This window comes from Medicago sativa, chromosome 2, assembly GCF_051527215.1.
Source record: "Medicago sativa cultivar Bolivia chromosome 2, Bolivia_mono, whole genome shotgun sequence".
Classification (NCBI taxonomy): Eukaryota; Viridiplantae; Streptophyta; class Magnoliopsida; order Fabales; family Fabaceae; genus Medicago; species Medicago sativa.
In genome coordinates this window covers 33214407-33238240 of record NC_140750.1, presented here as the reverse complement: position 1 = coordinate 33238240, position 23834 = coordinate 33214407, and the positions used below count along the sequence as shown (strand labels likewise).

At 32.3% G+C, this 23834-nt stretch overlaps 1 protein-coding gene and 1 long non-coding RNA gene across 5 annotated transcripts; both read left to right on the top strand.

Annotated features, from left to right (window-relative positions):
* The first annotated feature begins 1701 nt into the window (after positions 1–1701).
* LOC146946381 (uncharacterized) lies at positions 1702–5718 on the top strand. 4 transcript variants are annotated; one of them, XR_015026708.1, is made up of 5 exons: positions 1702–1719; positions 2760–3122; positions 3210–3640; positions 3731–3825; positions 5361–5718. It is a non-coding gene; the product is annotated as an uncharacterized LOC146946381 (long non-coding RNA). The 4 variants fall into 4 exon arrangements; XR_015026709.1 differs by lacking the exon at positions 1702–1719 and adding an exon at positions 1942–2644; XR_015026710.1 differs by lacking the exon at positions 1702–1719 and having other exon boundaries at positions 2681–3122; positions 3217–3640.
* A 10180-nt stretch (positions 5719–15898) lies between these two features.
* On the top strand, positions 15899–16651 carry LOC146946380 (F-box/kelch-repeat protein At3g23880-like). Its single transcript, XM_085748209.1, has one exon. It carries the CDS (start codon positions 15899–15901, stop codon positions 16649–16651), a length of 753 nt encoding a protein of 250 aa, XP_085604335.1.
* Positions 16652–23834: the final 7183 nt, after the last annotated feature.

Sequence of the window (23834 nt, the reverse complement as noted above, 5' to 3'; positions counted from 1 at the left end):
CACGAAACCTTAACTGATTTTTCCTAAAACTTAACAGAACGGCGTAGATCGGAGTGAAACTTTACGGTTTCACAAGATCTTTATCTTCTTGAAATCTTTTTTGAAAAGGAACACTCTACATCCTCCGATCTACGCTCGTATGCATCAAGAACAAACATGCAAAGCCAAAGAAAGATTTACGAAAGAAAAGAGAGAGGAAGTATTACCTCGTTTGAATCGGAGAGAAAACGACGAGCAGAGAAATGGAGAACTTCGTTCTTCGAGTTGAAAGGCTTCGATCCGAAAATAAATCGGAGATTATGTGTCTTCTCTTTCTCTGCGATGTTCGCGAATTTTCTTCGGCTTTCTGAGGAATTTGATGTGTTGATGCTTCTATGATTCTGTATTGGTGTTGTTTGCGGTGATGATTGAATGATTCTGGTGAGAATTGAACGGATTCGAACCTTTTTCGTGCTGAATTATGTTTCTGGAAAATTGCAGTTAGGGTTTGTGTTCACTGATTCTTCGATCTTTCTTCTTCTTCTCTCCAATCCTCTTCTCGTGATCGCGTTTGGCTTGAATTGCGAGAAGAGGGATCAATACAGCTCAATGATGATGATTTCGAAGGAAATCAACTGAGAGCTATTCGAATTTTGACGAAGATTCACTGAATTGGCATGGTTGTTTGTTTCGTTTTGCTGATAATTTGTGTTTATTGTGTGCAATTGATGATGATTTTGGAGTTGGTTACAGTGGTTCACAGTGGTGGACGGTGGTGGAATTGGTTTGTTAGGGTTTGGTGATGATGATTCGGTTATGAATGTTCTTGAGTTTTTTGCAGATTTTCGTTTTTGATCTGTGAAGGGTGGAAAGAGAAAGGGAAATAGTGTTTTTGATGAGTTGTAAAGAAATGAATGGTGACCTTGACCTTTTGACTGTGATGTGGCTTATATAGCTGATGACTGTAATGCCTGGATCAATAACAAACTGCCATATGGCGTAACTAACTTCTGGACAAATAAAAGACTGACACGTGGCACTGGACTAATGACTTGGACAAAATGGACTAAAATGCAAATGTTTAGGATTTTAGGACTAAAAAATAAAAAGTAAAAATAAAATGAATTAAAATTGGTAATTTGGAAAATAACGTAAAGTGAAATGATTAAAATTGACAAAACGGACTAAAACAAACCAATGGCCTAAATGAGGTACTTTAAAGTAACCTCTCTCTGCCGAAATTTAGTGTGAAATGACCAAAATGCCCCTAGGGCTAAAACGACTAAAAAATGACTCAGATACAAATTAAAAAAATGAATTTTTAACAGGGAATTGAGACAAAAGTTTATTTAAACCAATTTGAAAGACTCAGAGGCACTTTTTAAGATTTGAACAGAGCTTTGACACTTGAAAAGACTAAAATGCCCCTAGGGGCAAAACTGAAAAAAAATGACTTCAAATGCAATTTTAAAATGGATTTTGACATAGAATTGAAATGAAGACTTATTCAAACTATTTGAAAGGACTCAAACAAATTTTTAAAGATTGAAAGAAATTTTGACATAGGAAATGACTAAAATGCCCTTTTATGTGAATTTTGCAAGTAACATTGAAATAAAATGCAGAGAAAGATGCAATTGATCATAGACAGTTCAAATGACTTATAATGCAAGAAAAGAAGAATTGAATAAGTATTTTTAGGTCCAAAATTAGGGTATAACACTACTTTACATTTTCAAGGTAAAATTTATTTATTTCAACCTTTGTTTTTGGTATGGAAAGAATCAGGACATTACTTAAATAGAAAGGGGATTTTTGTTGACCCTTTTGTATGCTTTACTCTATGATGCACATATAATTATCTAATTAGGTGAGTCTCGGTGATATGTATCGTGTCCGACATGACACGATACATATGATTACATTGATTTATGTCATTTTTTGCAAATTATTAATAGTGTGTCCGGTGTCCCTCCATGAGTTTGTGTACATAGGCTTTATATTATAATGATCTACTTAAGATTTTACTCATTGATTCTCTGATTAATAATGCTCTAGTTTGGGTTTTTCTTACTTGTTTTTGCTTATTTGTGCAATAGCCATTATTCTAAGACATTGTTGGTTGTCCTGGCAAGGTTTGAAGATATTAAATACCATCTAGTTCATACGTACATTACTTTTATTTATATTTTTGGGTCTTGCCATTTATTGTTAAATTCTGTTGTGTTCTTTGCCTCATGAAGGATTAAGGTTTTTTTAATTTTGTTTGGGGCTGTTCACTTGAGAGTGTTTAATTCTAGTGACATGGGAAATTGCTGGTACATGATTGTATTTTGGACAAATTACTACCCTTTGGTTTTTAAGTGCTTAATGATTCCTTGCTATCGAGATAATTACATGCTACACATGACCTTTTACTTATTCAAATTGGTTTTATGTTTACAGTGTGTTTGGTTAGGATTTTATTAAAACAAGATTGAAAAAAAAACATTAGTTACCATGGGACTGGTTTCTTAAGTTTCCTTTTGGTCTTGATAGCATGACTGCAGTTATAAGGACATCTGCATTAATATTAAAGGAAGGATCCATATTCTATGGGATTTCAATTTCACCTAGAAATGGACATTGCACGCCTACCTTAGCTGCACTTCCTGCTGAAATTGCAGTATGAACTTGATTTTTGTATTTATTTTCATGTTCATTGATAAAATTGTTATTTTCGGTTGTTTATATACATTGGATTGCTGCATTTCCACTTATTATTACTTAATTTTGTACAGCCATTTCCACCAGTCCCTGCTGCTCCTAGTGCTAATGCTGTAGCAGCATGGATGGGGAATGGAAATCCTTCGTCATCTTCTCAATCACTTGCTGCGCTCGCAGCTTCCTCATTGCCCGGTCCTTCACAATCTGTTGAAGTGCTACTTGAATATTAGTTTTGCATATTTTCTTTTCTTTTTATTTGTAATAGCATTGCTATATTGACAACTCTTTACAGGCTGTGAAAGTTGCATATACCTTTACATCTCAACCAGCGCCTCGGTTGTTTGATGAACTTCCTACAACTATTGTTTGCAAGTTACATCAAGGATCAACTGTAACAAATATGGAGTTTCATCCATCAATTCATTCTATCCTTGCTGGTAAATTAAAATAAATAACATGTCTTGTTTGTTACACCAGAAACTTGATTAGTTATTTTACTAACCTATTAAGTTTAATTGAAACAGTTGGTAGTGAAAATGGAGAAATTTCACTTTGGGAAGCAAGGTTACGAGAGAGGCTGATATCAAAGCCTTTCAAAATATGGAATATTTCCAAAATATGGAATATTTTCAAAATATGGAATATTTCCAGTTGGTAGTGTATATGAGTGATGAATGCACTGCTATGGCATTAAAATGATCCTTTATGTTATGGTGGAGTTTAGTAAAATGATCTTTTGAACAGGCTTTGAATTTGAAAGAATCGTGGATATCCATCAATCGTGTATCATGGAGCCCGGATGCGTGTTTTATTGGTAAATATTGTAATTTTTTTCCGATGTTGCTTGATTAATGCTTTATGATATTTTATTTTCTTTTCAGGTGTTGCTTTTGCAAAACATTTGATTCATTTATATACCCATCAAGTCCATAATGGCCTACAAGAGCATTTGGAGGTATTTTGAAATTAATTTTTTTAGATGAATCTAATACAATTTTAATTTTTTTAACTCTTGATTAATAATGTCTTTGTTTCATTATTACAGATTGATGCTCATGATGGTGGTGTTAATGACTTGGCCTTTTCATTTAAAAAAACCAGCTATGCGTTGTAACTTGTGGAGATGATAAGTTAATTAAGGTGACAAAAGTTTCTAGTATTAATAGTTTTAATATTGTCTCATTCTGTGTTTGAATGGCTCTTTTTAATGCAAGTTGCGATCGAAAACACTTGTTTCATAGCTTGTTTAACTCCTAGTGTTTTATCTGTTTTGGTCCACTATTTTGAAACTTCAGTCTTATTTCTTTCAATTTCAATTTAGTTGCAGCTAGTGAACTGTCTCCATGAAATAACTATGTAATACCCTCAAAAGTTTTACTAAATTTAGAGAATAAAAAAATAGTTAGCATATGTAGTAGTGAAAGCTTACAAGAATTTTACATAGACTTAGTATAAAAAAATAAAAACAATATAAAATAAATAAAATACTAGTAACTAATTTATTATATAATATAAGAGTTTATATAGGCATTATCACTTTTATATAGAGGAAGAAAATGGTCTTGGTGACAGGGAAGCTTTCAAAAGAAGCTCAAAACCCAATTAGTTGCTGAAAAGCCATTAAGAAAAAAATAAAAAAATAAAATAAGAGAATAGAAGGGGGAAAAAGAGAAGGGTACAAGGGAGTTAGAAAGGGAAACGAAGGGAGCTGGAGAGTGAGTCATCAATTCAAAATCAATGTCTAAATTGAATGTATTAGCTAGAGATTTCATGAAATTAGAGGTGTAGATCAAGTTTATTGATGGGTAGTGTAACATGCAATAAGGAATAGATGGCTGAATTGGGTTACTTTGGGATACTAAGGATAGAAGAGGGAGAACAAGGATTTGTGTTGATACGGTGAATCTGATTGACCAGCATCAGTTCTCAATCCACTTCTCAGCAACTTAGAAAACTTGTGAGTTAATTATGGGGACTATAACTAGTCCTATGTTATCACTTTAAGCTTCTTTCTATCTATCAATTTACACTGTCTCATTCATTGATTCTTTAGAAGGGTATGGTAATTACTTTGAATTTGGGGTTTAGTAAAGTCAAATGCATGAATTTCGTTGGATACTTTTGGGAGTTTAAATTGTTGGAACAATGTTGGGTTTGGACTGTTTTTGAAGAATGTCATCAGAACATGGTAGTTGTAGTATCTGTGGATAATAACATTGGTACACTATTAACGTACTTGAAGCTGAAAGCTTATTATTAGTATTAATTATTATTAATAGTAATTTTACCGGCGGGGAGCCACTTTGACGGGGAGCCTATCGTCACTATTTACAGGCGGGGAGCCTAACTAAGGCGGGGAGCCTGATTAAGGCGGGGAGCCTATAATTAACACATATAGAGGCGGGGGGGAGCCTACTGTTATTATTAATTAAAGGCAGGGAGCCTAAGGCGGGGAGCCGACTATTGAAACTTAGAGACATATAGCTTATATCGTTGTTATTATTATTAATTACCGCGGAGAGTTTATATGTATGTATATAAATAGTCTATATAGTTTATTCAACAATCTTTTATGTTATTGTTGATGTTTCATTGATACTACTATGTCCTGCTTGTTATATTACTCGTTATCTACTCACTGGTGACTCACATCGTCTCTCTCTACTATGTTTCAGATCCACTAGCACACGTGCAGAACCGAGCACATCTACTAGAGAGCATAGTTGTTCATATTTGGTGAGGTTCCGGTGTGTTTTGGAAAGCATGCTTTGTCGTCACGTTTACATGTGATTATGTCTTTTGGGGTTGTAATATATGCTAATATTTAATGGCTCTGTTGCAAAACTAGATATATTGTTCCAAAACAACTTTGCTCTTGATGCTTAATCCGGACCTGGTTGGCCTGAACTGTTTGAGTAGATTATGTACAGGTTCATGATATTTTGAAACTTCTGCAGTTTAGGGGAAACTCTGTCAAATTATTTGTAGAAACCTCTGATTATTAATTCTAGTATTGTCGTTATTATTGTTTGATGTCAGTTCATGTAGATTATTAATTTTAGTTATATATTTCTGTATTTTAAGTATTTAATAATATATTTATTTAAATTGGCAACAAAAACTGCCCCATTCAATTTTATTTTTTTTTTAAAAAACTTAACATTTGCGACTGTTGGTGAAGGGTCGCAAGCCCCTTTTTTTTAAAAAAACTTAACATTTGCGACTGTTGGTGAAGGGTCGCAGCACCTGTTGCAGCAGTTGGAGTGGCTGTTCTAGGAAGGGTCGCAAATGACTGTTGCGACCCCAACAAATGTGACTGTTGGGGAACAGTCGCAAATGTACATTTGCGACCCTTCTAACAGTCGCAATCAGCGTTTTTAAATGTCGCAAAATGCAGTTTTTCTTGTAGTGTTCAATTAGGAAATAGAAATTCACTCATGAATTATTACTTAACAATTAATTAACAATACACAACTTAATCTACAAAACCAATAACTTTCTCAAACCAAACCTTTTCTTAAACAAGAAATCACAAACAAAAGAAACTACACAATTTTGATATATGTGTTGAATTAACCAACAAGTTAATCTCTAGTATGTAAGTTGATTGAAGCGATGGATCAACAAGTTCTTGACAATTGGTTTTTAGAAAATATTCAATCACAAAGCATATAACAAGTAAAATAATTCATTATTATCATCTATCAAAGTAAATTTAGGGAAATTAAAGAGTAAGGGAAAGAAAAACAGCAGATTTATAGAAATTCCCCATTTTTATCCTCGTTAGGGGTACATCCTCATTTCGTAGAAAAATACGCCTCCTCTACAGACTTCCACAATAATGCCGAGAATGTTTACAAGAGTCAATTACAAAGGTTCCTTCAATTTACGAATCACCACGATCTCAAGTCTTCTACTCTATGCAATCCCTCCAACACCTCCAATCTCAAAGCTCCTTAAAATTGGATGAATCTCATTATCTTCAAATCAAGCTAGCATGAAATCCTTTGATCTTCTTACCCAATAAATCTTCTTTGCTATGAATCCGCTTCGATTCCCTTCAACCTTGATTGTTTGAGAAACAACTTCGACAATTGCCTTTGGAGGTGAAAAGTACCTCGTTTTGCTTTAGATCCTTGATTCTCCAACATGATCCTTGAATGAAACCAAACATATAATATTCCTATAGCACCCTAACAATATAGATCTCAAATCCTACAAGTGTTCTTAGAAAAAGTGTTTAGTATGAAGAATTTATAGAAAAAGAGAGAGAAAAAACTTTAGAGAGATTTAGCAAATTGATTCAATAGTTTGTGAAATGAGTGGAGGCAATTATATACAGGTGAGCAAGTTGGGCTAAAAATTTAACTGAAAAACAGAGGAATATGTAGACACACACATAAAAGTATATTTCATTTTATTACTTCAAAATTAAATATTATTTAATTAATTTTTCTTTTCACATTTTATCAATATTGTACGTTCTCCCTCAAAAAATAAAAGTATATTTCATTTTATTACTTCAAAATTAAATATTATTTAATTAATTTCTCTTTTCACCTTTTATCAATATTGTACGTTCTCCCTCAAAAAAATCAATATTGTACGTTTTCCTTAAAAAAATCAATATTGTACGTGTTTTGTCAAAAAAAAATAATAAGTATTGTACGTGTGAGCCTAGTGTAATAATACTTGTGTCCAAATGTATATTTCCCGTAACAAGAACCAAAATAAAAAAATATATATATCTACAAAACAAATCAGATCGTAAAAACTTTTCAAACTACTACTGTAAATAAACGTAAATATTGATTTTTTCATTGGGTGAAGAAGAAAAAAACACCACTTAGAGACAACATCATCTTTCTCCTACTGGTGATGGTTTACTTCACCGGCAACCATTTTTGCCGGATGAACTCGTCTTTGAAATCCTCTCGAGGCTTCCGGTGAAACCCCTCCTCCAATACAAGTGCGTGTGTAAATCATGGAAAACCCTAATCTCCGATCCTCAATTTGCACAAACTCACCTTCGGAACTTAATCGTGGATCCAACCATAACTCATCAACTATTTTTCTATTCCCCGAATAGTGAGCCGTGCAGAATCACATTTATCCCTGTGAAGCCATTCTTCAAAAACCTATCAGAGCCTCCCAAACCTATTGAGATCAGCATGAAACACAAGTATCGTATTGGATCATGCAATGGGTTGTTGTGTCTATTTTCTGTCAAAGAAGGTTATGTTAGATTGTTGAACCCTTGTATCGAATCGAAATCCAAAAAATCTCCAACCCTTGATTCTTATGAATATCATAAATATTGGATCACATATTATGGCTTTGGCTAATGAATTTGGTGGAGAAGTGACACAAATTCATACTTTTGGTGAAAATTATTGGACATCTATTCCGAATTTCCCTTTTCCTGTCGGTAAAGTTTCATGCTCAGGGAGATTTGTGAGTGGCACTCTGAATTGGGTGGGTAGCCGTTGCAGTCCTAACCGAGACGTGATTCTTTCTTTTGATCTTGCGAAGGAGAATTACAAGGAAGTGTTGCTGCCTGAACCTGATGGTGTCAATATCCGCAAATGCATTCTGGGTGTTTTAAGTAACTGTCTTTGTGTATGTTTTGACTCCAATAAAACTCATTGGGATTTTTGGTTAATGAAAAAATATGGAGTTGCTGAGTCCTGGACTAGATTGATGATGATCCCTCTTAACAAGATATGGCACTGCTTACAATTCCGACCTTCTTTTATTCAACCCTTGTTCATGTTTGAAAATAGTTCTGTTCTGCTGAGAACAAATAGCAAATTTTTCCTATATAACTTAAATAATGGTAGATTGGATTGCCTTCCAGGTTATTACGAGTTTGATCATCGTATTTATCACGAGAGACTTGTATCGCCGAAATTTTGAATACACATTTGAGGAGTGGAGTCTTCAAGGTTTTGCTTACATTGCTTTTTTGTTCTCTTTGTGAATTTTGTTTCAGCTCTCTTTCCAGATAGTGGTTTTGTTATAACTGGTTTGGCATTTTTGAACTATATAACCAGTATGGTATTTTGTTTACATTTTACTGTTATTTGTTTTGATTTTTCTATTGCTCTCAAACATATGGCCTCTCATTTAGTTTTGTATGCATACTGTTGTTAATTATATATCTCGTTAGTTATTATATTACCAGGAGCAGCTATGTTAATTAATTTTATCGGTTCATTTTAATTAGTTGTGTTTATTTATATTGGGAAAGACATTGGATAGTTTGTTATCTATAAGTTATGTCATTGGTTCTTGAAATCTTGGAAGAAGCATCTCCTTTTTCCTTTCTTTCATTGTAATATATTTGTTAAGAATTGTACTATTGCGTGTAATACACTCTATGATTGAGAACCATCCTCTAGAGAATTTATCAATAAAATTCAAGTATCATTCCTATACAATCAATGTTTTCAAATAGCATCACCATACTGTAGTGGAATTTGAACAAAACGATATTGTTCCAAGATACGCTTTGTATACAAAGTCTTGTCAAATAGCGGCTATAGTAGAGTTATAGAAATGTAGAAAACACAATTTTCCACAATCTACAATTGACAACATAGTTACTAACGATTGCAGACTGATTTTGCAGAATGGTTTTGCATCCTGTGATTGCAGACCTGATTTCTATTGTTTTTCCTTTTTTGTTAGTAGTGATGCATCCATCGTTTTGGAAATGATTTATAGAAATAAGCACTTGCTTGTAAGAGTGGTAGACAATTAATTGATGAATACAGTTTGCGCAGAACTTTGGAAAGACAGTTAGATTATGTTCTTGTGTGTCTTGGAAAATGGAAACAGTGAGCACATCATTACATTCATAACAAGTAATCGTTTAAAATATAAAGCTAGCAATTTAAGGGGAAAAGTTTAACAGAGCAAATAGAGAGGTTAAAAAATTTCAGCTACATATTAATAGGGTAGGAAATTTTATAGATTAGAATTAGATGATTCTATTTTTACTGATGATGGCTGTTTCCATCAAGATGGAATGGAAATTCTAAGAAGCTGCAAAATGGATTCTTTTTAGATTCTATTTCGGCAGTAGAGCTCAACCTTCACAAAAAATCATGTGATGGAGGAATTTGTGCTGGTTGATTATGATATGCCTGATGGAGGGAGAGAACAAAAACTGCTGCTGATCAACGTGTAATGACTATGAGACAAGAGAGAAATAGAATTAATCATACAAAAGCAAAATGAAGAGAGTGAGTGGTGGTTCCCAAATTTAACCAATCTCTGAATATATTGATCTTTCTCCAAATTTTTAGAACTTATTATGACTCATTCAACGAACCTTGCAAATTACAGACTAGGATAAATCTTTAGTGTTCATTTCATTTGTGTGTGTTACGTAATTTGGGTGGTTTTCTAAGTTTGAACATATAAAATCATCTCCATTACTTGGCTATTGGCTGATCATTGTAATTTAGGTGGTTTTTTTTTTTTTTTAATAAAAGATTCTTATAACATTTCATTAATAATAATATTCTATTCAATACAATGTGGGATAGCATAATAAATATTGGGACTAGCTAAGGAAGTGACTTCTCTTGCTAAAGCATGAGCGACCGCATTCGCTTGTTGCCAAAAAACTCAACCCTTGAGTTTGAGAAAGAAATGTAGAACAACTATCGACACGCACCAATAATACTTCCAATTTCTGTAACATCCGTCGTGCAGGAATGAAACACATCTCTCGTGATCTTGGAATCTAGCTCGAAATTGATAGTATCGAATTTCATATCTTTCATCCGTTGGAGAGCTTGATAGAGTCCCAAGACTTAACCGATTGCTACTGGATAAATGTGACTAAACTGCTGCACCTTAGCTAACACAAAAGTTCCCGACTCATCCTAAACACAAACCTCAATACCTGTCTGCTGAAATTGGTCCGAAAAAGCCCTGTCTACATTGCACATAAACCTTCCGTTACTAGGCGGCTTCCACTGCGGAATGGCAGGTCCAGTTTGAGGATGTTGCTGATGTACACTGCTGCACAAACGCGACAGAATGCATCTGCTGATTGCCCGCCTGCAGCAGCACCTCTGGCCACAAAAAATTGGCCTCCTGCCAAAAATCTAGTAAGTGTCTAGCTTTGTCAACAACTTGTACGCTAGTCTCAGCTACATTTACCCATATTTTGAGGTTCCAATGCTTCCAAAAACTCAAATAAATTGCGGCAATCATGGTTGCCGCATAATCCAAATCCGTGGCTGCATTTTTGGACATCCTGCCAAATTCCAGCTAAATTCCAAACCTGAATAGCAAGCGGATACTCGAATAAAAGGTGGTTTAGATCCTCATAATCATAACCACAGCTTGTACAATTCGTCGGACACGAAGCCCCTTTGTTTTGCGACAGAACTCTAGTGGTAAAACATCCCTTACCCACACGCCAAACCAAATGCTTGACCTTTGGTGGAATCTTGAGTCGCCAAATGTCTCGCCAATTACCCGGACGATGGAGGTGGGAAACATCAACCAACTCCTTAACACATAGACGGTAAGCACTTCGCACCAAATAACAACTGTTCATCTTCGCTTTCCATATAAGGCGATCGTTTTGAACTTGTTCATACAAGGGCGTATTCAAAATGGCTTCAACAATGTCATTGCTAAACACCTGCCTAATAAGAGGCGCATTCCAAACCTTTCCATTCTCAAACAGTAAACTTTGAACTTTATAATCACCAACATGGTAGTCCTCCTCTATATTACCGTCAATAAACTCACCATTAGACAACAAGGGTGCATCAAGAATTGGAATTTTTGCACCAGAACCAATACTCCATCTCTCCCCACCCCGCACAATATAACGGGCATGCAAAATGCTACGCCACCCATAACTCGGGTTGTGACTGATGGTAGAAGTAACATAGAGTTTAGTCGGAAAATATCGAGCCTTGAAAATGAGAGAAACAAGAGATTGAGCCTCAGGCTATGTTGCCGATTGTTTCACTCGAAGTTATAGATGATTCCGGAAATGCCAAAGTCCATGTTCTTCCGCCGAAAGTTGATATTCCTTCCGGTGATGCGAAAGTAGAGGATGCTCAAACATATGGTCTGTCATTTAGTTTTGTAAGCATATTGTTGTTAATTATGCCTCTCGTTAGTAAATATAATCAGGCAGTTATTATGTTACCAGGAGCAGTTATGTTAATTAATTATATCAGTTCATTTTCATTAATTGTGTTTGTTTATATCTATTTTGGACAGGTTTCTTTCTTTCATTGTAATCTATTTGGAAAGATATTGGATAGGTTTCTTTCTTTCATTGTAATCTATTTGTTAAGAATTATACAGTTGCGTGTAAGAAACTCTATGATTGAGAACCATTCTCTAGTTGCATATGTGACACTTTTATTGTTACTAACGATTGCACACTGATTTTGCAGAATGGTTTTGCATCCTGTGATTGCAGACTGATTTCTGAGTTATAGAAATAAGCACTTGCTTGAAAGAGTGGTAGACAATTAATTAATAAGATAGTTAGATTATGTTCTTGTGTGTCTTGGAAAATGGAAAAGGTGAGCAAGTCATTACATTCATAACAAGTTATCATTTAAAATTTGTTAATTCAATAACGTTAGCAATTATAGATCTTTTCTGAATATATATTGATTTTTTCTTCAAATTTTTAGAACTTATGATTCACTCAATAATGAACATTGCAATTTATAGACTTGAGTAATTCTTTAGTGTTCATTTCATTTCTGTGTTGATGTAATTTAGGTGTTTTTCTAAGTTTGAACATATAAGGAGGGTGTTGGCTAATCATATTAATTACATAACAATATTGTAAAACCATCTCCATTAGTAACAATATTCTAATCATAATTTCTGCAGAAAAATTACAACATTGTAGTCATAATTTCATTCATACAATAAGATACAACACAATGGACAGAGCATGGCTGGGTCTCATTTTCCATTCTTACTTTTCACTCATTTTTTAACAAAACCATGTGCCTGCTCTAAAATTTTCTTCTGATATGTTAAAATTTGTCATCAAGCAATGTGAAACATCATGTACAAATGGCTTTTTTAATCCAATTGCCTGTGATCATTATAGTTTGACATATTCATAATTGCTTTTTAGATCACACACTGTTATGAATCAAAGGATTCCATGGTTCTAGGTCAAATGCAATGGAAAGATAGATTGTGTAATTCTCTCTAGGAGTCATTACTAAGAAACAATTGTATAAAAGATGATTGAAATGATACATGAGTGTTCCTATATATAGAGTTTAGTTGTCTAACTAACTCTAACTAACTCTTAACCAAGCTTCTCAAACACTCTAACTAACTATAGTCTAATAGTCCCCCTCAAACTCAAAGTGGGAAATTTTCCAATTTGAGTTTGAAATACAATGAAAAGTAGAAGGCAAATGAAGTGAAAAAAAAAAAAGGTAAACCAGACAATTCTCAAACACTCTACCTAAGTATAATGATGGAACTATGAAAATGGGTAAACTAAGCAAGAGAATATGTTGTAACACAAGACCAATCTGCAAGAGACCCAAGCCCAAGTAAAGAGAATATGCCCAATCCAGCTCTAAAAACTCCAAAACGTGGAAAACAATAGTTTTCTTCTTTCTCTGCTGGAAATCTGCAACCAGGTTCCCAAAAAGTGATTATGCAGAACGCAATTTTTCCAAAAAACAGCTCATTGAATCACGCAGCTGAACCATAAACAGCTTATCCCAAAAGCGCTCTTTCTGCTTCTGCTTAAAAACATGATTCTGCAACTTGAGCACTTTTGCCAACAACTTATTTGAAAACTCGATTTACCAAAACAACTTATTTTAACCGTACAACTGTAAATTTTCTGTAACATGATTCTGCAAACAGGAACAACCAAAGAAGCAGCTTATGGAGAACTCAATTTTCCGAAACAAGTTCTTTCCAAAATGCGTTTTTGTAAAAAGCACTTTTTCCAGAAACAAGAATAAGAAAAACGTGATTCTGGACATGATGTGATGCATACTCAAACCAATTCTTCTTTGCATACTCTCTCTCCATCCCAAGGTATCTTCCACAATCGATTTTGAGTTGAAACTTTGTAAACAACGAACAGCAAGAACCAAGAAATGCTTCCACCAGGATCGAAAACGAAAACGCAAACAAAGAACAAAATTGAAATGAAATTTGACAGAGAAGAGGACAACGAACCACAAGGATATCCACCGGATCGAAGTCGACGAGGAATTCATCATGTAACTGAAAAATCCGAATCCTGTTGTTGACTGTAGAAGCAATTGGTTCCTGTTTTTCGACGAAATAGCAAACACCGTAAACAGGTCCAAGGCATGTGATAACGGTACCAATGATTAGATTCGTCAATTTCATGGTCGCGGCTTCAGAAACATGGAACTCAGATTCGCGATCGTTTGAAATCGTTGATTTGGCAGAAATTATCAACTCCGAGTCAAGAATCAGTGTTTCTGGTTTTCTTCTGAAGCGTCAAAAGCAGAGTTGCGATCGCTGCAACGTGAATCAACGAGAAAACAAGGAATGTTACCGATCTTGATGGTGAATCCATCAATTTCTGGTGTGATCCATGGTGAAGAAACAGGAGTGGAAACGGAACCGCCAAAGCTACCAAAAACAACTGAAACTTGCGAAGCGGAAGAACACAAGGTTACTGATGTGGAAGCTTCAAGATCTTCTTCTTCGTCACCATTGGAATCTTCTTCTTCATCAGAAACTGGATCAAAATCGCTATCTCAATAGAGCTCTGATACCATGTTATGAATCAAAGGATTCCATGGTTCTAGGTCAAATGTAATGGAAAGATAGATCGTGTAATTCTCTCAAGGAGTCATTACTAAGAAACAATTGTATAAAAGATGATTGAAATGATACATGAGTGTTCCTATATATAGAGTTTAGTTGTGTAACTAACTCTAACTAACTCTTAACCAAGCTTCTCAAACACTCTAACTAACTGTAGTCTAATACACACATTGGTAAATATTAGTAAACTCTTACTAGTTCACGAAAACTCTAATAAAATTAGTGAACTCTCGATTATTTTATGCAACTGGTGCTTTATGAATATGAGATTCTACATTAGTTTATGGATTCACGATTTAATTATTTATTTATATATATGTTGCGATATTTTTTTTTTGGTCAAATATGTTGCAATATTTATTGGTTCTAAAAAGCGAATTACGTTTTTAGTGTTTTCTGATGAACAACATTTATACCACCATATTTGCCTTTCACTTTCCCAAACTCTTGACGACACAACTTTAATTGTGTTTGATCTACTAAAGAGGGGTGATTTTCACATATTTTCAGTTTTCTTTCGTTTTCTTTCTCTTTGTGTGATGTGTTTTTGATTTTCCGTCTAGTTCGGTGTTTATTTGATTCAGGTTGAAAATTAGTTTTAATCAAGTGTAGATTCAACCAATGACTTTTGCGTCGTTAACGTTGCAGATCTGAAAACATGCATATTTCGGTGGCTTGAATATAGTCATATTTGTAGCCATATGTACTCTTCCTTTTTATGCTATTAACATGGATGTTGTGAGTTTGTTCACAGATTCATCATTTTTTGTTTTTAGTAACTTTGAATTTGTATTGTATCGATGTTCTCTATCAATTTGTATTGACAAGAACCAAAACATTTCCTTCAAAGACACACCCTCCTCAGTCTGCTCCAATTTTCACAAAAGCCAAATCTCAAGAACATATAGTCGAAGAAACTCAAATTCATCAAATCATAAACCTTTTCTAAATCAATCTTGATTCGAGGCATGCGTAAAATTTTTTACAACGTCAATGCTTAGTATAAATTAATCTAAAAAAATAGGGTGTAATGTATACAAAAAAAAAATGCTAATTTGCTCCCTCGAAGCAAGGGTTTAGAAACTAAGCAAAAAAAATTACTAGAAAATGGTGCATTACATATATTAATAGTTTAAATTTTATCTATCTAATGCAATTTTTTTTTTTTTTTAATTTCGTTTTTAACTTCTTAACTTATTAGCCGTCCACTAAAAACTTATTTCAAAAAAAAAAAAAAAAAAAACTTATTACCTGTCCACTAAAAAAAACGTGTTACCCTATAAAAGAAAAATTGTAACAAGAAACAAAATAAACATAAATCCTAGGTCAAAATACTAGGTTAAAAACTTTTCACCGCTGCGGAGGCATAATCATGGGTGAAGAAAACGACACCACTAAGAGACAACAACATCTTTCTTCTACTGGTGATGGTTTACTTCACCGGCAACCATTCTTGCCGGATGAACTCATCTTTGAAATCCTCTCGAGGCTTCCGGTGAAATCCCTCCTCCAATACAAGTGCGTGAGTAAATCATGGAAAACCCTAATCTCTGATCCTCAATTTACACAAACTCACCTTGGGAACTTAATCGTGGATCCAACCATAAACCATCAACGATTTTTCTATTCCCTGGAGAATGAACCGTGCAAAATCGCATCTATCCCTGTGAAGCCATTATTCGAAAACCTATCAGAGCCTCCTAAAGCTATTGAGTTCAGCATGAAACATGAGTATCGTATTCTTGGTTCATGCAGTGGGTTGTTGTGTCTATTTTCTATCAATGAAGGTTATGTTAGATTGTTGAACCCTTCTATCGAATGGAAATCCAAAAAATCTCCAATCCTTGATTCTTATAAATATCATAAATGGATCACAAATCATGGCTTTGGCTATGACCATGTCAATGACAAATACAAGGTGCTAGCAGTTTGTGGAAAAAGGACACAAATTCATACTTTTGGTGAAAATTCTTGGACAACTATTCCGAAGTTCCCTTTTCCTGTCGGTAGCGTTTCATGCTCAGGGAGATTTGTGAGTGGCACTCTAAATTGGGTAATAGTTAAAACAGGGATCAGTCCTAACCGAAACATGATTCTTTCTTTTGATCTTGCGAAGGAGATATAAGGAAGTGTTGCTGCCTGAACCTGATGGTGTCTATGTCCGCAACCACGTGCTGGGTGTTTTGAGTAACTGTCTTTGTGTAAGTTTTGTCTCCAATAATACTCATCGGGATTTTTGGTTAATGAAAAAATATGGAGTTGCTGAGTCGTGGACTAGATTGATGATGATCCCTCTTAACAAGATATGGCACTGCTTACAATTCCGACCTTCTTTTATTCATCCCTTGTTCATGTCTGAAAATAGTTCTGTTCTGCTGCGATCATATAGCAAATTTTTGCTATATAACTTAAATAATGGTAGATTGGATTGCCTTCCAGGTAGTTTTGCGCTTGATAATCATATTTACCACGAGAGTCTAGTGTCACCAAAATTTTGAATACACATTTGTGGCGTGGAGTCTTCCAGGTTTTGCTTACATTACTTTTTAGTTCTTTTTGTGAATTTTGTTTCAACTCTATTTACAGATAGTGGTTTTGTTATAACTGGTTTGGCATTTTTGAGATATATAAATTTAACCAGTTTGGTATTTTTGAACTCTATTTACTATTAACTGCATAGTGCTCTCATATGGTCTGTCATTTAGTTTTGTATGCATATTGTTGTTAATTATACCTCTCGTAAGTAAATATAATCCGACAGTTTTTATGTTATTAGGTGGTAGTTATTATATTTACCAGGAGCACTTATGTTAATTAATTGTGTCAATTCATTTTTATTAGTTGTGTTTGTTTATATTGGGAGATACCAAGTTCTTGAAATCTTGGAAGAAGCATATCCTGATATCCATGTTTCTTCTTTCTTTGTAATCTTTTTGTTAAGAATTGTACTATTGCGTGTAAGAAACTTTAGAGAAGTTATCAATAAAATTCAAGTATTATTCCTATACAATCAATGTTGAACAAATGGATATTGTTCCAAGATACGCTTTGTATACAAAGTCTTATCAAATAGCAGAGTTATAGAAATATGTAGCATAGTGGAATTTGACGACATTGTATAATGTATACAATTCTATTTGGTACTAATGAGTGCAGACCTGATTTCTATTGTTATTAACCATGTAGCCTTTTGTAATTGCTGTTTTGTTTATGTTTTTCCTTTTCTGTTATAAGTGTTTTGCATCCATCGTTTTGGAAGAGTGGTAGATTATGTTCTTGTGTGTCTTGTCTTGGATAGAGTTTGCAGCATTTTTATATCGTCTAGTAATTCTAAGGATAGTGTCTTGAACAAAGTAGAAAATGGTAAAAGTGAGCAAGTCAATAGATTCATTATAACTTCTCATTTAAAAGGCAAAGGTGTTAATTCAATAAAGCTAGCAATTTTGGTGGAAGAGTTTAACAGAGCAAACATAGAGGTTAAAAAATTTCAGCTACATATTCTTAGGGTAGGAAATTTTATAGATTAGATGATTCTGTTTTTACTGATGATGGCTGTTTCCATCAAGATGGAATGGAAATTCTAAGAAGCTGCAAAATGGATTCTTTTTAGATTCTATTTCGGCAGTAGAGCTCAGCCTTCACAAAAAATCATCCATCGTGTTTGTACCAGAACAGTGTGCTCGCAGCCTTGAACCAGCTGGGTGACACCTCTATTACAAATGATATATCAGTAGAACTAGCACATGATTTTCTGGTAATAGTGATGGAGGAATTTTTGCTGCTTGATGGAGGGAGAGAACAACAACTGCTGCTGATCAACGTGTAATGACTATGAGATGAGCGAAAAAGAATTAATCATACAATTTTGTTACGCCTTTTTTTGTTGTATTTGGAATCCAAACATGGCGTTATGCAAGCTGCACAGAAACTATTAATCAATTTTTTAGGCATACGTAGAGGCCAATGTTGCTAACTTAAACTCACAAATGTTAAGAGACTATTTTGAAAAATATTAGGGTTTTTATTGGACAATGTCTTCTTAAACCTCTTACCATTGTTCGTTGAAACCCAAAAAATCCATATTGTTTACAAAAGCAAAATGAAGAGAATGAGTGGTGGTTCTCAAATTTAACCAATCTCTGAATATATTGATCTTTTCTCCAAATTTTTAGACTTGGGTAAATCTTTAGTGTTCATTTCATTTGTGTGTGTTGATGTAATTTAAGTGGTTTTCTAAGTTTGAACATATAAAAAGGGTATTGGTTGTCCCGTGAGCATAGCTCACTTGCCAGAGACATGTATTATTATATATAGGGGTCGGGGTTCGAACCTCAGACACCCCACTTATTCACTTTGAAAAAGGTGAATTCTAGTCACTAAGCTAAGCTACCTGACAAAAAAAAAGGGTATTGGTTGATCATTATAATTATTTGACCACCATATTGTAAAATCATCTCCATTAGTAACAATATGTTAATTAGTGTAGGCGTTATGCAGAAAAATGATAACATTATTGTAGTCATAATTGCATTCATACAACACAATGGACAGAGAGGCATGGTTGAGGCAATTACACACCCCTAAAAAAGGCTACTAAACCAAAACAGCAAAGCTAATACACCCTCCAGCCAAGCCCCACCTAAATTAATTATCTCATCAAAAGGCAACTACCTAGCTAGACAATGTCTTAAGTTCCAACACCACTTATAATATAAGCAAGAAGCAATTTTCAATCTATTCAAACTCCAATACCAAGAAGTCACCTTCACTTGTTCCACCATTTCATTTATCCCCCAAGCCTTGTTAAAAATCCTATCATTCGTCATTTGGCATGTCAGATTAACCAAACTCCACGCGTTAGCTTTTTATTATGCACCTCATTTGTCCAATAATTAAGATGAATAGACAAATTAAACGGGAACGAAGAAAAAAATTTGATGCATGCTCTATCATTCATAAAAATCTCATCGATTAAATATATGTAGGTTGCTTAATTATAAACTTTAATCAAATTTATTGGAAAATATCAATGTAATGTATATAGTTTGTTGAGAGGGAGTGATATATGCTAAATAGAAAGAAGAATAAAATATTTTTTGATGAAAATAAAGAATTTGTTGAGATATCTATGCAAAACTAAATCTTCGCGTAAAAATAGAAGATTAATAAAAAAAAATTAGAATAAAGGTGGAGTTGAAACGTAACATAAAATACCTTACTTTATTTATATACTAGTGTATTTACCCGGCGTTGCCCGGGTTAGACATATTCAAGAAGATCAAAAAATTCTATGTATGATATCCGCAAATAAAATTTATCAAGGATTGGTATGTGACGAATATCTTAATAAATACACACTAATATAATAAAATAAACATTATTATAAATACTCGTAAATTTATAAATACACATACAGATAAAATTAATGGATTTAGTAAAAATTATGAACACATATAGAATAAAATTAACTTTTTTTAACATAAATCCATATTCGTTATTAAATTAATAAAATTATACAATTGTTGTGTTACATGAAATAATATATAACTAGATCTCCAAATTAAAGATTTTTGTTTGATTAGTAATTTGTGAATATCTGGTTTGGAGTTGTTGAACTTCAGGAACAACATCGTTAATTATTAGTTTTGAATTATTATATAGTGTGTTTGATACTCCTATTTTTTTTCTAAAAGTCCAAAATATAAAGAAATAATAAACATTTGCAAACAATTTTAAATATACAAAGTAAACTTTAATTTGAAACAAGTAAGAATTTCTTAAGAAAAATATCTCTGTACAATTTAAACTTAGCCAATAGCAATATCAACATAATGGGTACATCTGAATTTTCAGACATAAAGTCAATAAGTTGATTTGCATATTCTTCCGATAGTTTGCACGTGAGTTTGTTAGACACCACTTTTGTATTCAGTAAGTTCTCCCATTGCAGCTAATACTCCGATAATATCTTCAAGAAAATAATAAAAATATTGCGAATAAACGTGGAAGTGACACGTGGCATAAAAAACCTTACTTTGTATATATACTATTGATTGATTGATTAATGGATGATTTATAGTGGATGGGTATCGAATGTAATTTGTTGAGATATTTCTGTTACATAAAATATTAGGAATTCAATAAAAAAAGTTAAGTAAAATATTTAATAGATAAGATCAAAAGTTTGTTGAGATATTTATGCCAAATTAAATATTTGTTTTAAAAAATAGAATAATAATAAAAATATTGCAAATAAATGTGGAAGTGACACGTGTCATAAAAAACATTGCTTTATATATATACTATAGATATAGATACTATACATTGATTGATTTATTGATGATTTATAGTGGAAGAGTATCGTATGTAATTTGTTGAGATATTTCTGTTACATAAAATATTAGGAATTCAATAAAAAATTAAGTAAAATATTTAATAGATAAGATCAAAAATTTGTTGAGATATTTATGTCAAATTAAATATTGGATTTAAAAAATAGGAAAATAATAAAAATATTGCGAATAAACGTGGAAGTGACACGTGTCATAAAAAACATTACTTATATATATATATATATATATATATATATATATATATATATATATATATATATATATACACACTATTGATTGATCGATTGATTGATTGATGATTTATAGTGGAAGGATATCGTATGTAATTTGTTGAGATATTTATGTTACATAAAATAGTAGGAATTCAATAAAAAAAGTTAAGTAAAATATTTAATAGATAAAATCAAAAGTTTGTTGAGATATTTATGCCAAATTAAATATTGTTTTTAAAAAATAGAAAAATAATAAAAATATTGCGAATAGATGTGGAAATGACACTTGGCATAAAAAACCTTACTTTATATATATACTATTGATATTGATTATTGATTGATTGACGTCATCAATGATGTTAAATTTTGTAGCCAAAATTTTTGGACAAGAAAAATAAAAAATAGAACGATGAAATTGATGATCTGGTTAGTTGGGAATCAAAATTGAATCAAGATATTGTAAGTGTGTGTGTGTGTAAACACTAGTAAAAGTGTTTAAGATATTTGAAAAGTTGTCTTCAAAAATCAAAAAATAAAAAATAATAAAAATATGAAAACATGTTATATCAAAAAGGGTTAATAATGTTATAATCGAAACCTTTTTCCTTAAAAAAAAAAACTAATTGAAACCTTTTTATCTCAAAATGAAAAACTAATTGAATGATACGGTGCTAAAAAATTACATATTAACTAATTGAAATTTCTTTTCCTAAAATAAAAAAAAAACCTATTGGAGCCTTTTAATCATAAAATAAGATCATACTTGACTTTTGAACCAAGCGTCGCACGGGTTTTCTCGACTATAATAGAGACCAATAAATAATCTTTAACCCGTAAGATCATTGATATGGTAGAAAATATTTTCTTCAAAAAAAAAGGCAAGCGGATAGGAATGAAATTGGTGTGCAATGCATTTTTTTTAGATGGAATTTGTTAGGTTAAATAATTGCAAACCTAATAAAGCAAATGAGCGGAAAAAATTAGGTTAAGTTGCTGCAGACGTAACAAAATTAATAAATAAGGATATGTAAACTTTGTTGAAATTATTTTAAGTAGTTTGTTGAGATATTTCATCTATATAAAATATTAGAAATTCAATAAAAAATTTAAATGAAATATTGAGTGGATAAGATCAAAAGTTTGTTGAGATATTTATGCCAAATAAAATATTGGTTTTAAAAAATAAAAAAAATAATAAAAATATTGAGAATGAATGTGGAAGTGACACATGACCTAAAAAACCTTACTTCATATATATTACTAGTGTATTTACCCGGCGTTGCCCGGGTTAGACATATTCAAGAAGAGAAAAAAAATTCTATGTATGATATCTGCAAATAAAATTTATCACAAATTGGTATAGGATGAATATCTTAATAAATACACACAAATATAATAAAATATACCATATTATAAATACTCGTAAATTTATAGATGCACATACAGATAAAATTAACTGGATTTAGTAAAAATATTAACACATATAGAATAAAATTACATTTTTTTATGTTTTCAGACTCGCATAAATCCATATTCGTTATTAAATTTATAAAATTATACAATTGTTGTGTTACATTAAATAATATATAACTGGATCTCCTAATTAATGATTTTTGTTGGATTAGTAATTTGTGAATACCTGATTTGTCGTATAGTTGAAGGGTATCGTAAGTAATTTGTTGAGATAGTTCTGTTACATAAAATATTAGGAATTAAATAAAAAAGGTAAGTAAAATATTTAATAGGTAAAATCAAAAGTTTGTTGAGATATTTATGTTAATTAAAATATTAATTTTGAAAAATAGAAAAAATAATAAAAATATTGAGAATGAATGTGGAAGTGACACGTGGCATAAAAAACCTTACTTTATATATTGATTGATTGATGTGTAGTTTGTTGAGATATTTCTGCTACATAAAATATTAGAAATTCAATAAAAATTAAAAAAAAAAATACTGAGTGCATAAGATAAAAAGTTTGTTGAGATATTTATGTTAAATAAATATTAATTTTTAAAAATAGAAAAAATAATAAAAATATTGAAAATGAATGTGGAATTGAAACGTGGCATAAAAAACCTTACTTTATGTATTGATTGATTGATTGAAGCGTAGTTTGTTGAGATATTTCTGCTACATAAAATATTAGAAATTCAATAAAAATAAAAAAGAAAATACTGAGTGCATAAGATCAAAAGTTTGTTGGGATATTTATGTTAAATAAAATATTAATTTTTAAAAATAGAAAAAATAATAAAAATATTGAAAATGAATGTGGAAGTGAAACGTCGCATAAAAAACCTTACTTTATGTATTGATTGATTGATTGATGCGTAGTTTGTTGAGATGTTTCTGCTACATAAAATATTAGAAATTCAATAAAAATAAAAAAGAAAATACTGAGTGCATAAGATCAAAAGTTTGGTGGGATATTTATGTTAAATAAAATATTGGTTTTTAAAAATAGAAAAAACAATAAAAATTAAAACAGTATAGGTGATTGATAATATTACAACGCTACTGTTGAAACGAAAAGGAAAAAAATAGTATAGGTGTTAGTTCAAGGACTTGAAACAGAAACAATAGTATATGTGTTAGTTCAAGGACCTGAAACTCGTAGGTGTTTGTAATGGATGTCAGCAACAATAGTTCAAGGACCTGAAAGAAAGAAAAAAAAAACAATCGGTAAACTCACTCGTAGGTGTTAGTTCCCTCTCATATTATATATAAAAAGAAAAATCTA

Bases quoted from the DNA above. Each gene is read 5' to 3' on its own strand.
- LOC146946380 (XM_085748209.1), top strand. From the start codon at position 15,899: ATGGGTGAAGAAAACGACACCACTAAGAGACAACAACATCTTTCTTCT.